The sequence below is a fragment of the Carassius auratus genome, chromosome 8, assembly GCF_003368295.1.
Source record: "Carassius auratus strain Wakin chromosome 8, ASM336829v1, whole genome shotgun sequence".
Lineage (NCBI taxonomy): Eukaryota > Metazoa > Chordata > Actinopteri > Cypriniformes > Cyprinidae > Carassius > Carassius auratus.
Window position 1 is genome coordinate 16,043,855 of NC_039250.1, and position 15,013 is coordinate 16,058,867.

The following is a 15,013-nucleotide window of genomic DNA, read 5'->3' on the forward strand; positions in this document are numbered from 1 at the left end:
ATGGCGCCGCGACAAAGTTCGATGTCTCGCCATGGGAATAAAAGATGTTATAACTCAGGCATAAAATGTCCGATCTTCCCCAAACTTCACATGTGTGATAAGAGTCCTGGCCTGAACAGATCTGCAGGCCAATATTCCACCGGGTGTGGCAGAATGGCTCTATAGCGCCACCTATACACTTTCAACGGAGTGCGCCTCGAGCTATGTTTCACGTACATGTACAAAAATCGGTACACACATGTAACACTCCAATACCTACAAAAAAGTCTCTTGGTACGATATCCGGATCCAACAGGAAGTCGGTTATTTTGAATTTTCCCTTCAAAATTGGTGTTGTTTTTGCCATTTTCAGGGGTTGTACTTTAACGAACTCCTCCGAGAGATTTATTCAGATCAACACCAAACTTGGTCAGTGTAATCTAAAGCCCTTTGCGATAATAAATTGCGAAGGACTTGAGGTTTCGTTAAAGGGCGGGTCCATGGCGGCCTGACAAATTTCGATGTTTCGCCATGAAAAAGGAAGTTGCTGTAACTCAGACATACAATGTCCAATCTGCCCCAAACTTCACATGTTGGATAAGACTCTTGACCTGAACAGATCTACATGACAATATTCAGTTATAATCATAGCGCCACCTATTGGCAACAGGAAGTTACATATTTTACACTGCGACAAACTACTCCTAGAAATTTTATGACATCAATGTATTTTTTGTGGTCAGTCTAATCTAAAGACCTGTGTGATGTTTAGTTGTGAAGATCTTGAGTTTTTGTTAAAAGGTGTTTCCATGGCGCCGTGATGAAGTTCGATGTCTCACCATGGGAATAAAAGATGTTATAACTCAGGCATAAATGTCCGATCTTGCCCAAACTTCACTTGTGTGATAAGGGTCCTGGCCTCAACAGATCTGAAGGCCAATATTCCATTGAGTGTGGCAAAAATGGCTCGATAGCGCCACCTACACACTTTCAACGGAGTGCGTATACACTTTAAACGGAGTGCACCTCGAGCTATGTTTCACGTACATGTACAAAAAATCGGTACACACATGTAACACACCAATATCTACAAAAAAGTCTCTTGGTACGAAATCCGAATCCCAACAGGAAGTCAGTTATTTCGAATTTTCTCTGCAAAATTAGTGTTGTTTTGGCCATTTTCAGGGGTTGTACTTTAACAAACTCCTCCTAGATATTTATTCAGATCAACACCAAACTTGGTCAGTGTAATCTAAAGCCCTTTGCCATTTTAAATTGCGAAGGAATTGAGGTTTCGTTAAAGGGCGTGTCCATGGCGGCCTGACAAATTTCGATGTTTCGCCATGAAATAGGATGTTGTTGTAACTCAGGCATAAAATGTCCAATCCTCCCCAAACCTCACATGTTCGATAAAAGTCCTGCCCTGAACACATCTGAAGGCCAATATTCCATTATAATGATAGCGCCACCTGCTGGCAACAGGAAGATTGGCACATATATGGAATAAATATTGATACATTCTACTTATATTTATGAGTTTAAACGCATATTTCTAACCGTTCACCTATTAACTAAAGCCACTCGCTGCCGGTGAGCCCGGGTGCGAGGGCCCGTTCATCGCTGCTTGCAGCTTTAATTTACAATTTTGGTTATATGAAGTTTGCACAAAACTAAATAATGATCTGAGATATCATCACTTGGCTGCATAATTTCAACACTATCAACATCAATTCCATGTGACAGTATTAAATCTAGAGTATGATTTCGACAATGAGTAGGTCCTGAAACGTGTTGTCTAACCCCAATAGAATTCAGAATGTCTATAAATGCTAATCCCAATACTTTTATCTTTTTCATTATCAGCATGGATATTTAAATCCATGCTGTACAATATGAAATATTTTTCTCATAATTTACAAGTAGTTGAAAACATTAAAGATATTGTTAGTAATCAGCTGGACAAAATAAATAACACTAGCCTAGTGGTTTTTGGATATTTTACTTCAAATATCTTACAAATTGTACCTTTAAGTCATTTGTGGATTAATGCGTATTGGAGACGTGAACTGTTTAAAACGATTCAGTTCGATTTTGTGAACTGGTTAAAAAAGATTGCGAACTGGATATCACAAACTGCTTTGTTTTGAACTCTCTCACAACAGACACGGAAGAGAAGACAATGCTGAATAAAGTCGTAGATTTAGCTATTTTTGGGCCAAAATGTATTTCCAATTCTTCAAAATATTCTAACTGACCCTCTGATGTCACATGGACTACTTTGATGATGTTTTTCTTACCTTTCTGGACATGGACAGTGTCCCGTACACACAGCTTCAATGGAGGGACTGAGAGCTCTCGGACTAAATCTAAAATATCTTAAACTGTGTTCCGAAGATAAACGGAGGTCTTACAAGTTTGGACGACGTGAGGGTGAGTCATTAATGACATAATTTAGATTTTTGGGTGAACTATCCCTTTAACAACTCAGATATTTTAATTTAAATATATCTGACTGATAAAACATAATAATTCCTCTTGTTGTGTATCATTCCTTAATGTATATATTTATCATTAAAATTTATTAAAATATAATATGATCCTTAAGCTTTTGAGAAACATTTATTTGTTCCTCTCTTCACTGTATTGCATTGTTTTTTTTTTTAAATTAAGCATTTAAAAATCATACAGTATTACTAAGACATATTATTGAGTTGTATAATAATTTCATATTATTATAGAGTGAATTAATATTTATATAATTTCATGTAAATAATCTGAAGTAAATATCTCATTGATTACTTTACAGAATTTCATCATACATTTTGCCCATATAAACATCAGCAACTGCACAAAATTGCATATAAAAAACGCATGCAAACACATGCATACTTACATTATTTATATTTTTTCTAAATGTTCAATAAAGTAGTATACATATAGATTTTTTTATGTAAAGCTTTACAGGAAAAAAGTTTGGAATTCGATCAAATGTGATGCTGTCAATATACAAACATTTTCAGTAAAATTTCTTACCACTAGATGGCAAAATAACAAGCTTAATAACTTTTTGGGTTTCTTTATTACTTAAAAAAAAAAAAAAGAGTATGGAAAGTTGTTGTGGAGTCAAGGGGCTGAGAGAGACAATGATTTTGCGACACACACACACACACACACAAGCACACTCCATCAATCTACCAGCAACTGGGGTAGCAAGCAGAAGTGTGTCAGACTTTGGGGTGCATGTGCACATTTACATGCATGCATTTGCCTTCTAGAACTTCTTTCTAACCAATAATCTTTCTTAAAGATATTTTCTTTTTCTTTTTTTTCATAAAACCTACACTCTACTGCCACAGGACAGAAACAAAGACAAATCTAATCTTTTGGAGAATGGTTTCTCCAAATTAACTGCAAAGAACAGCTGCAAGGATTACAAATTGTCAAGGACCCTGTGGAACATTCATTTTCTCTCATGGTCACATTTTTATTTTTCCTGTAGTCCTGATTTTGCTTGACTCAAACAGTGCTTTACAACATGTGCAGACTTTGGAGGATAGCAGTTTTGCTCTGTGTCAAATTGGTGGACACCGCGAATGGAAATAGAGCACTCGTGCCAGAAAGAGGGACAGCGGCTTCCTCCTGCTATGGAGGTTTTGACCTCTACTTTGTACTAGACAAGTAAGTTATCCTAAAAAATGTTTCAATACATGGTTAACACAGTGTACATGCTGTGTTGGCATCTGTATATCATGTAAGGCTCAGTTTGTTTGAGGGCTTTAACCCATTGTTTTTAATTTTTTTTTTTTTTTTTTTTTTTTTTTTTAGAGAGATATACGGTCTATTTTGTGGCAAGGTTTTAGGTTAAGTGATGCTTTCATTTACTGTATTAATGTTTTATCCTTACTACAGTAACTACATTTTTACATCTAGGTTTTTTCTCCCCTTACATCAATTGTTTTGTACTTATATTGTTTTACTTTTTGTGAAGTATTTTGCCTGAATAGTGTATATATGACATATTTCTTTAAAACAATTGCCATGTTTGATATTTCATTGTTTAGTGCATAATGACATTCACACAATGTTTGCAAGAGAGAGAGAGAGAGAGAGAGAGAGAATCTAACAATAAAGATAACTGTTTTCCCATGTCTCTTCCAATAACAATAATGCATGAGGTGGGAAAATGGCATGTTAGGGGTCAATGTGGACACGCTGGCTGGATGCAAGTGCTGCCCCTTGAGGACAGTTTACAAATATGCAGCAATGAGCCAAAAGACTGCAAGGGAAGGATAGATTAAACAGCTGGGTTAAGAGGCCATTTGCCATATTGGTTCCCACATATGCAGAAAAGTAATCTACACCAAAAAAAAAAAAAAAAAAAAAAAAAAAAAAAAAGTTCCTATGATTTAGGATTTGTTTTGAAATAGTTTTTACCTTGAAATTGCTATTAGATAAAAAAAAAAAAAAAAAAAAAAAGCAAGTAATATTGAATTGTATTTGAAATTTTGAGTGTTTTCTTTTTAGATGTTACTTTTTATATTTTAGAAATGATTGTTGTGCATTATGACTACAAACTGAGGTTGTTTTAGTCTTGTTTGATCATTTACTTGGCATGTCGCAAGCTACCTTGACCTAATTTTGGCAGGCATTGTTGCGAAAGCCCTAGGACTTATAAAAGCACATGGAAAATCAATTACATACAGTTCTAAAATCTGTCATCACACTGTGATGTTTACCTGTGTGCTGTTAGCTTTTTTTATACAATATATATGCACACACATGAACATAGAATAGATTGGATGTGGATCGCAGTTTCCAACTATTTTGTTTCAGTCTAAACTTTTAACGCTGCTTGGCAACTTTTCCACTGATTGTTACGTTCATGTTCGATAACTGTTTTAAGTATAAAAAACACAGCTGTGTAAAACATTCCTCACGACTTGCATGTCAGTTCAGCTGTGAATCTGATGTTATTGTTGGACAGATTCATACTGTTATACAGTGACATACAGCTATATGCCAACTCATTTCCACTTTAGTGCCTTGGTTACTGCAAATCAAATTAGTTTTCATTTCATTAAATTTTTATTTTATTTTATTTTTTCAGGAAGACAATTTTCCTGAACATGACGATATTGATTATGTTATTGTCTGTTGGTGCAAAGAACATTTATAATGCAATATTCATGTAGTGTTCAGTCATTATCAGCACCCAGTGGCTGAGCAACAGCATGATTTCATCATCTTTCATCATATACAAGACTTATGAAGTCAAATATTACGGTTCTACTAGATACACAAAATAAATTCTAGAAATGATATGGAGAATAAAGTTAATGAATGCCCTGATGACAGAACATGCCATGTAGTCCAAATTCCTGAAAATGCTAGTGCAAGTTTTCTATTTTGCATTTGTACAATTTAATACAACAATTTAAATTCAATTAAATTACATTAAAAAAATTATAATTATTGTTTTTATTATTCTTATATAAATCAATAATTAATTTGAAATTAGTGAAATTATTCTCTCTCCACCCTCGATAACACGACTTAGGTGCCCTTGAGCAAGGCACCGAACCCCCAACTGCTCCCCGGGTGCCGCAGCATAAATGGCTGCCCACTGCTTCGGGTGTGTGTTCACTGCTGTGTGTGTGTGCACTTTGGATGGGTTAAAAGCAGAGCACGAACTCTGAGTATGGGTCACCATACTTGGCTGTATGTCACGTTACGTCACGTTACATCACTTATATATACATTGTGTGCGTGCGTGTGTGTGTGTGTAAATTTTCTCTAGAATGATTTATAATGTGCTTCAATGGGAATAAAGCTCATAATTGCTTATAATTCAACATTGTAGCTTTTCTTATTGTACAAAATACTAAATCTTTATTTCCAGTAAATAATAAAATCTATTTGAACCCAACTGTACTATTTAAGCAAAAAAGCAAAGACAGAAACCGTCAAATGCAGTCAAATCTGACGTTTGCAATAGCCAAGTCAAGTCACCTTTATTAAGCGCTTTAAACAGTACAGGTATGATTCAGTGATGCAAACAGAATAGAATTTTGCTGCAAATCAGCTCTAAAAAAGGAAGACAATAGTAAACAGTCATAAAGCAAATTCAGTTCACTGTTAATTCAGTTCAGTTTAAGTCAATCAATAATTGAACTGGTTTAATTAATCTTTAAAGCAGCTTTGGAGAAAACAATAATGTCATCGTCCAGCTCACTTCATTTCTTAATCAACAGTGTCAGGGAATTTAAGTCATTAATATTGCCAAATATTAAGGAAAAATGCCTGACTAAGAAAGGTGAAAGTAGTAAGAAACCCAAAATCCATCGGTGACAAAAATGGAGTGAAAGAAAACCTTGAGAGAAACCAGGCTCAGTCGGGAAGGCCAGTTCTCCTCTGGCCAACAGTTGTCATATTCATGTATTTTAAAATGCTACAGCAGATATAAACATAACTGGTCAGTCTGTGTAAAAGTCTATTATCTTCAGCTGACAAGAAAAGATGCAACAGAATGTATTTAGTATTTAAAACAGAAGCCTTCTAACTATGATGGGATAATGCCCACCATTAAGTTCTGGTTGTGATTAAAACGGGTTCGTTGATCAACACAAATCAATCAGCAATCACTTGGATGTGAGTTATGGGAAAGTCAGAGCTTGGTTGCTCTACTTATGGGCCATTTCTGCGGCTTCACTTTATAGCTGTGGGCTTGACGGTTTTGGCTCCTGTGCTCAGGAGGGTCTGTGAAGGCCATTTACCATTCTCCTCCATTCATTCAGCTCAAGAGCTTTTGCAGACAGTGCAACAAGAGAACAGTTGAGAAACTGGTGGGAATGAAGAAACGTGTTATGAAACTAATAATGTCACTCAACTCTAATGACCAAGAAGGCCTGTTGTTGTTTCTGGAACAATTCTAGAGCTTCTGCTTCTATTTGGTCAATAATATCCAGTGATCAAAATATTTGAACGTTGTCCTAAATGTGTAACATACCTTTCTCTGCCAACTTGACATATCAACTTAAAATAACTAGTTGACAATTTTTCAGCAGTAACGCAACTGAATGTTAGTTTTTACCTTGCAATGAAGAGTTGCAAAAAGCAAAACTCCGTTGCAAAAGCCTTTAAATGTCATCTGAAATGTTAATCTAAAAGTAGCAGTTTTATCTAGCTTATACATACATATATATATATATATATATATATATATATATATATATATATATATATATATATATATATATATATATATATATATATATATATAAAGAGAGAAACATATATAAAGTTTGCAAATTAATCTTTTGATCATTTTGGTTCTTTTGAATTTGTTAAACTGGTTAACACAATTTTCTGAATTATTTATGAATCGCATGATCTGTGATGAATCTTTACTTGATCGAAGAGAAAACATTAAATGTACCAAATAGAACAGACCTACAAAGGTTTGTGTAGGATTTTTCGAATAAGGGACGTCACCTTGTGGAGCTGGAATTAGGGCACCACCTGCAGGTGGGTGTGTGGGTAGCAGAGGGGACCACATGTGTCAAACTTAGCTCCTGGAGCACCATTCTGCATACCATGGGAAATCAAATCATTTCCTATACAGTATGCACAAAACAGTATGCTGGAAGACTAGTATGTCCAAAATCATAGTTTTCAAAAAACTGTGAACGAAAAGTACCCAGATCACTTACTACTTCCACCTAGATTATAAAGTGTGTAGTCGATGACACTACAATCCCATGAGGCCTCGGGAGAGGATTAATGAATGGCAGTGATGAAGTATGTCCAAATTTGGTTTATACTATTCATACTCATACTATATAGAGCATGCGTTTTTTAATGGTCATTTTTAATGAAGTAAGTTTGAGTTCAAACATGGTACCTACTAAGACAGTAAATGATTTTGGATGCACCTTCACTGTCCTGCAGAGTTTAGTTCTAACCAGCTCCAACACACCTGCCTGGAAGTTTCTGGGACTCCTAACTTCATAAGTGTGTTCATAAGTGTGTTTAATTAGGGTTTGAGCTAAACTCTGCGGACAATGGTCCTCCAGGTGCTCAATATAATTTATGTTTGTAATGTCAGTATTGATGAATTAGGAGTTGACTGTATGAATACATAGACTCAAGCTCTCAGCAAGGCTGCCATTGTTACAATAGGTCATGGCATTATTATTATTATTATTATTTAAAGAAGGCCTACCATACTATACTACCTACTATATTTAATTAGTTATATCAGTTGTTAGATTTTGGAACATATTTTTATATTGACCTATTTCAACTTTATTGTTTTGCTTATGAAAATTCTATACTTTTTACAACACTGTAATGATTTTTGTGACTGGCTGACTATACAATATACTTTGCTTAACTGAACAGTAAAGCATTCAATACTTCTGGTACAGTTTATAACCAAGCCTTCACATTATGATTTAATCATGGTTTTATTAATCATGTGGCTCTGAACACCAAACTATTCCTGATCAAAGGTTAAATATAATGGGAAACCTTATGTACTAGGCTAACTGCTATTGTTTTGAGCCCAGCTATAATTGAAATGCCCTCATTGAACTGTTCTCATTCTGAAATGAAAGCCAAGAGATGCGGTTGGGGGTGGGTTTTGCACTCTCATCCATTCCCAAGAATTATCTAAACCTTTGGGTTAGGGAGGAACTGAATAATGTGACAATCCAGTCCAATTTCAGTGAAAATGAATAGGCAATCTTGGGCAGCTGTATGAAGGCTAGTTCATTAAGAGTTATAGCTATATAAATACATCCTTCGCTTTTACACGCTCACACACACATACCAGTTGCCTCTTGTTAAACCATTTCACCATCAGCTCCAGATGTCCCAAACCCGTCCTGCTTTGGCTGCTTTAGAGGCCTGGATCTCTCTAACAATGGAAAAACAGTGAGAGGGAGAGAAAAAAAAGAGGGAGGAGGACTGAGGCAGTGCCTAAACAATCCAGATACCTTTGCCACATTATCTCACATCATCTCAATGCAATAAATAATTCTAAACGTATAATGAGTCGGAGCAGAACCTTTTTTTTTTTCAGCTAGTGGCCCCAAAGGGTATTTGGACACACTTGTGTTTCTTCAACTACAAGAATTTTTATGTCCCAGCGAGTGGCTTTTATTCAAAATAACAGATTTTTATTTTTATTTTATTTCGCTGTTGTTAGGAAAGTGTCTTGTAAAACGTTTTTACTGACTGTTCCATCATCACTTATTTTTGTTACTTTTCTAAGGTATTTTACTTTTTGTACTATTTAGTTCTTGTCACAAAACCGTATTTTCAGTTTTCAGAAGGATTCTCTCTATATTAACTAGTTGCTTATTAGCATACACATTGCTAGCATATTGGTTGTTTATTAGTATTATTAAAACACATAGTAATGCCTTATACTGCATGATCATATTTTAGATCCCTTAATCTCTGCTTCAAACTTAACAACTAGCTTACCAACTCTTAATAAGCAGCAAATTATAGGTTTATTAAGGCAAAAAGTTAACATAATACCTAGCTAATAGTGAGAATTGGTCCCCAAACTAAATTTTGACTAGAGTTTTCTATTGGCTTTTGGATTATTGCAGAAAATAAGCTCTGTGACCTACAAAAACATTTTGTTCATTATGATAATCTTGATGAACACAGTGAAGCTTAAATAGTCTCTACAAGTAAAAAGTTAAACACAGGGGTTTTAAACATAGGTTTTAAATTACACCATGGTCGAATGACTTTACAGTAAACTTGAAACAACTCTTTCAGTCTTTCCTGGAAAGTTTGAGTTGAATAGTTTACAGGATTGTGATTATAAACACAACGATGTGAAAGCAAACTAGTAATTATGAGTTTACCTATTCATTGTGTTTAGAGTTTAGTTTAGAGTCCCTGACAACCACTGTAGCCCATTTAGCCACTTGTTAAAACCACCTGACATACAAGCTTTAAAAAGCACTACTGAGGAATTTTTTTTTTTTTTTTTTTGTAGATTAAATGTGCAAATATATTGTGCTTGTGCTACTGGACATATAACATATATGAAATCATATATATATATATATTGTCACGGGAGGAGCACAAGACAGACACAGTGGGCGTGGCGTCAGGCCTCGGAGAGGCTTTTATTAACAGAAATCATAAAACAAAGGGAATAAAAGTGGCTAAAGGGGGGAAAGTGTCCAAAATTACAGGGAATCTGGTGTCCTCGTCGTGCTGCGGGATTTGTGTAAGTCGGGCAGTGTTCATCAAGGAAGGGTCCAGGCAAGGGGCGGAGTCCGGCGGCCGCACGCGCTCCCCTCCTTGGTCCGGGGCGCGAGGGGCGGCGGCTTCTCCTAGCGGCCGCGTCTCTCTCGTTGGCCGCGGCGCTGGTAGGGGATGGACGGCCCGGCATCCTGGCCCGTCGGCCGTGTATACGGGTGCGGTTCCCATCCGGATCGCGGGTCCGGCAGCTCACGTTTTGGTGGCGCGGGAGTCCCTCAACGCACCCTTCCTGGACCCACGAGGACACCAGTGTGCATGCACAGGGAAGAGACCGGTCTCCTGAGGAGAGGCGCGTTGGGCTTTTAAACAGCGGCGGTAATGAGGCTCCACTTCCTTCAGGTGTGCCCCATCACACGCCGCCAGCCCTGACTCGTCCAGCGCCCCTCCTCTCACACACCCACTCCAGTCGGGAGCCTGGTGAAGGGCGGCGATTTAGGACGGGGTGCCGGTGATAATCAGGGAGGAGGCAGCTGACTCGTCACATTATATATATATATATATATTTCACATGATTTCATCACAATTTGTTTGCTCATTTGCAAATGTAATACCTTGCGACTTTAGAGCCCCCTCATATTTAACATGCATTACCTAACCCTGTAGCAGATCTTTAACGGTGGAGCTGGGGAAGGTGGAGGGTTTCTGAAGTACTGCAACTGCTACAGCAAGCACTAGCCATGTATTTGAATAGCAATGATATTACTAGTAGACTGATTTAAGGACCTATCAGTATGCACCTTCTAAAGTTTCATTACAGAAGTTTGCATTAAGATTCGTATTATCCTATCAGTATTAATGTTAAACAATGAATGACCAATAATGTCTCAACACCAGCAGCCTTTAATTCTGTTTATGAATATAGAATATAGAATTATATAGAATTCTAATTAATATGCCAAATATGCATACATTTCCATTCTTTTAAATCATATTAAATACAGTATGAATGTATCTATGAAAGTTTCACTGTGCCATTTCGTGAAGATAAACTGGTATAATTTACAGTGTGCCAAATCATACAGCATGCCTTGAGTACCTTATTGCTTTTATAAATGGCTTACCACACAATACAGAAATTACAACATTAAACCTAAACTGCTCTCTTTTAAACATAGCTTTAGAAAGTACACAAGTTCTTTCACAGGCAGATTTCCAAAATATTACTGGCACTTTACTTTCTGTGGATGTAATTGTATTTGTTTTAGAGGAGTTTTCCTTCTGTCACACCCCTAGACTGTTTTGTTGTATTCCGTGTTCCAGTTTCTCCCAAGTCTGATTAGTTTGATTGTTTATTTGATTCCAGGTGTGTCTGCTTAGTTCCTTCATTGTCCTGAGTTAAAAAACCCCAGTCAATTCTGTTTGTATTTGTCGGTTCTACTTGTTGGATTGTCTGTATTCCCTTGTTATTCCTTGGATTAAGGACTGTGTTCACTGTGAAATCTCCTGTGTATCCTCATTCCCTCGATCCGCACTCCTCGCCATCACAAATCGTGACACCTGCACAGAATCCTGCATAATTGTCAAACTAGTCTTCTGTAAACTGAAATACGGAAGAGAAAACTAATTAGAAAAGAGTTGAATTTAATTAAAATTCCCAAGTAAAGTTTCACATGCATTACTACTGTATAATATAAAAAAGTATTAAGATTGTTGATCTTTGTCTTAATTCAGAGTCAATGGAATATTGACAGCTGGCATTACATTCATTCAGTCAGACAGCTGTTCTAGGAAGATAGTCGATACTCGAATGATTTCCCTCAAAGGAGCCTAAAAATGCGTCGATGTAGTTTTTGAACTGCTGCTTTAAAAAATCTTTTTCACACAGCTGTAAATCTCAAACTTGGCTATTCCTCTCAGCTTGTGAATCTTTATTGCTCCATTGATGTTCGACTTTAAGTGTCCAATATGTCTGTTTCTCCCTGCAGATCAGGAAGTGTGCAGCATCACTGGAATGAAATATATAACTTTGTGGAACATCTGGCCCATAAATTCATAAGGTAGGCAGTGTCAGAGTCTCACAAAAATCTGTGAATCTGCATAACTTTTTCTATATTTTGTGGATGAAAAAAATAAATAATAAATAATAATAATAATAATAATAATAATATACGTTGAGTGATATTGAGTGATTAGTTTCATCTCTAATTTTTATTTGGCTTAATAAACGTTCTGTAAATTATTTCAGTGAAGTATAAATAGGAATATGTGGGATTGCATTGAGACATTTGTACAATTAAATTGTGCTTTTTAAAATGATAATCTTAGTCTAACATACATGTTTGTTGTTGTATCTAGCCCTCAGTTGCGGATGTCCTTCATTGTGTTCTCTGATCAGGGCAAGATTTTGATGCGGCTTACAGAAGACAGGTGAATTAATTATTAATGTTCTCTATAGTATTTTGTGATTTAACTCAAGTCGTTCACACAAATCCTTTGCGGCATATCAGCTTTTGCAGTCTGCAAGGGTTTTTATTGTAGTATGGGTACATGCCAACAAATTACTGTAGTTTCACACTTCTGTTACCAAAAATAAAGGTCAAATCTGTCTGAATAATTTATCTGGCAGTTAATGACCCATAAAGAATGGCACATCTGCTGTAAGCCTAAACCCCTGGTCTTGACGATTGTCTCCTTAAAGGGGTAGTTCACTTAAAAATTTATATTCTGTGATTATGTCTGTTGTTCCAAACCTGAATAAGATTATTTCTTCTTTTGAACAGAAAAGAAGATATTTTAAAGTATTTTGGTAACCAAATAGAAGCCAGTAGTTTTGAATGCCATAGTAAAAAAAAAATACTATGGAAGTCAATGGCTACCAGCAACTGTTTGAACTGAGTGAACTATTCCTTTAAAACAGCACTTCAATGAATTCAACATGTGGCTCACAGTTTCTAAAGTTTGTATGCCAAATTCATTGTGACTAAGACTTTTCCATGTTTCCAGAAAACTGCTGGTTGTTAATGGTTGTCAGTGCCAATGAGTATTATTCATGGTATAATTTGTCTGTAGTTGTTGAAAATCTACTCCTTCCAGAATAAACTTACACTCCTGGTCTCCTGAATCCTCGTGTGTGTTACCAATGTTTGGTGGTTACAGTGAAACGATGCACAGACGTAGCAAGGATAAAGCATGATTGTGGCCATGAGGTATTTTTCATGCCCTTTTCTCTCTCTTTCATTGTTTGCGTTTGTCAGGGAACAAATACGGAAAGGTTTGGAGGAACTCAAAAAAGTGCTGCCAGGTGGAGACACTTTTATGCATGAAGGCATTCAGCGGGTAAGTGAACCAATAGAAACCATCTTGGCGTCAGTACCGCCCACCCAGCTATGACAAATAGCTTGAAATATCCTTCACGAAGGTTATGTTTGGCCACTACTCAGACAAATGGACCTAAAAACATAAAACAGTTGAGATTTTAAATGATCTTTCACAGCTGGTTAAATATATTCCTCATCTGTCTGTGAAATAACAAGTAACTGCGAATGTTGTTTGATCTGCTTGAGATTACAATATTTCTGATGTTTTTCTTTTCTCTTTTTTTGTGTTACTAGGCCAGTGAACAGATTTACTATGGTAACACTGAAGGTAGGCCCATTTTTGAACACATCTTGCTGAAGTTTAGACTAGTTTAAAGGTGCCATAGAATGCATTGATACAATATTGTAAATTGTTTTCTGATGTCCTCAGAGTGTGTATGCAAAGTTTATCTCAAAATTCCCCACAGATCATTTTTTATAGCTTCTTGGAATTCCCACTTTTAGGGTATGAGCCAAAACGCTCTGTTTATGTGTATGTCCCCTTTAAATGAAAATTAGCTGGTGCTACTGCCTCCCTTCCAGTGTTGCCAAGTCTGTGGTTTTCCCACAGAATTGGGCTACTTTACACTGTTGCTGCGTACTTTTCATGTCCGAGGGAGGTTTTGTTTTGCGAAACCTGGCAACACTGCTGCCCTCTCAGAAGAGTGCAGAGCTTCAAGATCTCATGCTCGAGAGCATAACAGTGTTACTGTCCTCACACATTGCTTTCAAACACAATCTTTAACTACCACATTCCTATTCATGATCATTTTGGTAGCACGTGAGGGCAGCATTAGTGAAAACAGGCATTGACAATGGTAGCTTTAGCAACATTATCCTTACAAAGAGGCAAGAATCTCTTTGAGAACAAAACATTATGTGTGATGCTTACTTTGTCTGGATCTTTGCACAACTCCAGTGCTGAACTGCCCCCCCTTTGTGAGGCAGTCGAGTCCGGTGTAAAATGTTAGTACAAAGTATAGGACTTTTCCGGGGGGGGGGGGGGGGTGTTTCCGGGACAATTCCTTCGAAAATTAAATGTAACCACCATGTCCTTAGCAGTCTATGGAAACTCCTATGTTTGTTGATGCATCCCAACACAAGACACTTTAAATGGCTTTTTGGTGCTGAAATTGTACCTCCAGCAGCTACAGCAAGAGAACAGTAATGCTGGACCGCAGCTTCTCACTCAGTATCACTCACTCACTGTGTATATGCTAATAGGGCAGAGACCATCAGAAATGGACAGGACTTTCACCGACTATGTCGTCATAAAGCACTACTCAGTATACATTTCACATCGAATATGTCACGGAATGTACATGGGGCTACATATTGTGGGTTTTCGTCATGAGATCAGGCTTGAATAAATGATGACAGAAATTTCATTTTTGGGTCCTAAAACCCGTACCTGATAGCACATGTACATAGATCTTACAGATGTCTGT

The 15,013-nt window shown here is 36.8% G+C and overlaps 1 protein-coding gene across 1 annotated transcript in view; it reads left to right on the forward strand.

Annotated features, from left to right (window-relative positions):
• The first annotated feature begins 3,162 nt into the window (after nt 1-3,162).
• The window catches only part of LOC113107413 (anthrax toxin receptor 1-like), a 51,789-nt gene continuing 39,938 nt past the window's right edge, over nt 3,163-15,013 (forward strand). The window contains exons 1-5 of the mRNA XM_026269906.1: nt 3,163-3,657; nt 12,195-12,266; nt 12,565-12,636; nt 13,464-13,545; nt 13,821-13,854. Coding sequence (XP_026125691.1) covers nt 3,515-3,657; nt 12,195-12,266; nt 12,565-12,636; nt 13,464-13,545; nt 13,821-13,854 — 403 coding nt within the window. The 5' untranslated portion in view covers nt 3,163-3,514. The remainder of the gene's footprint in view (nt 3,658-12,194; nt 12,267-12,564; nt 12,637-13,463; nt 13,546-13,820; nt 13,855-15,013) is intronic.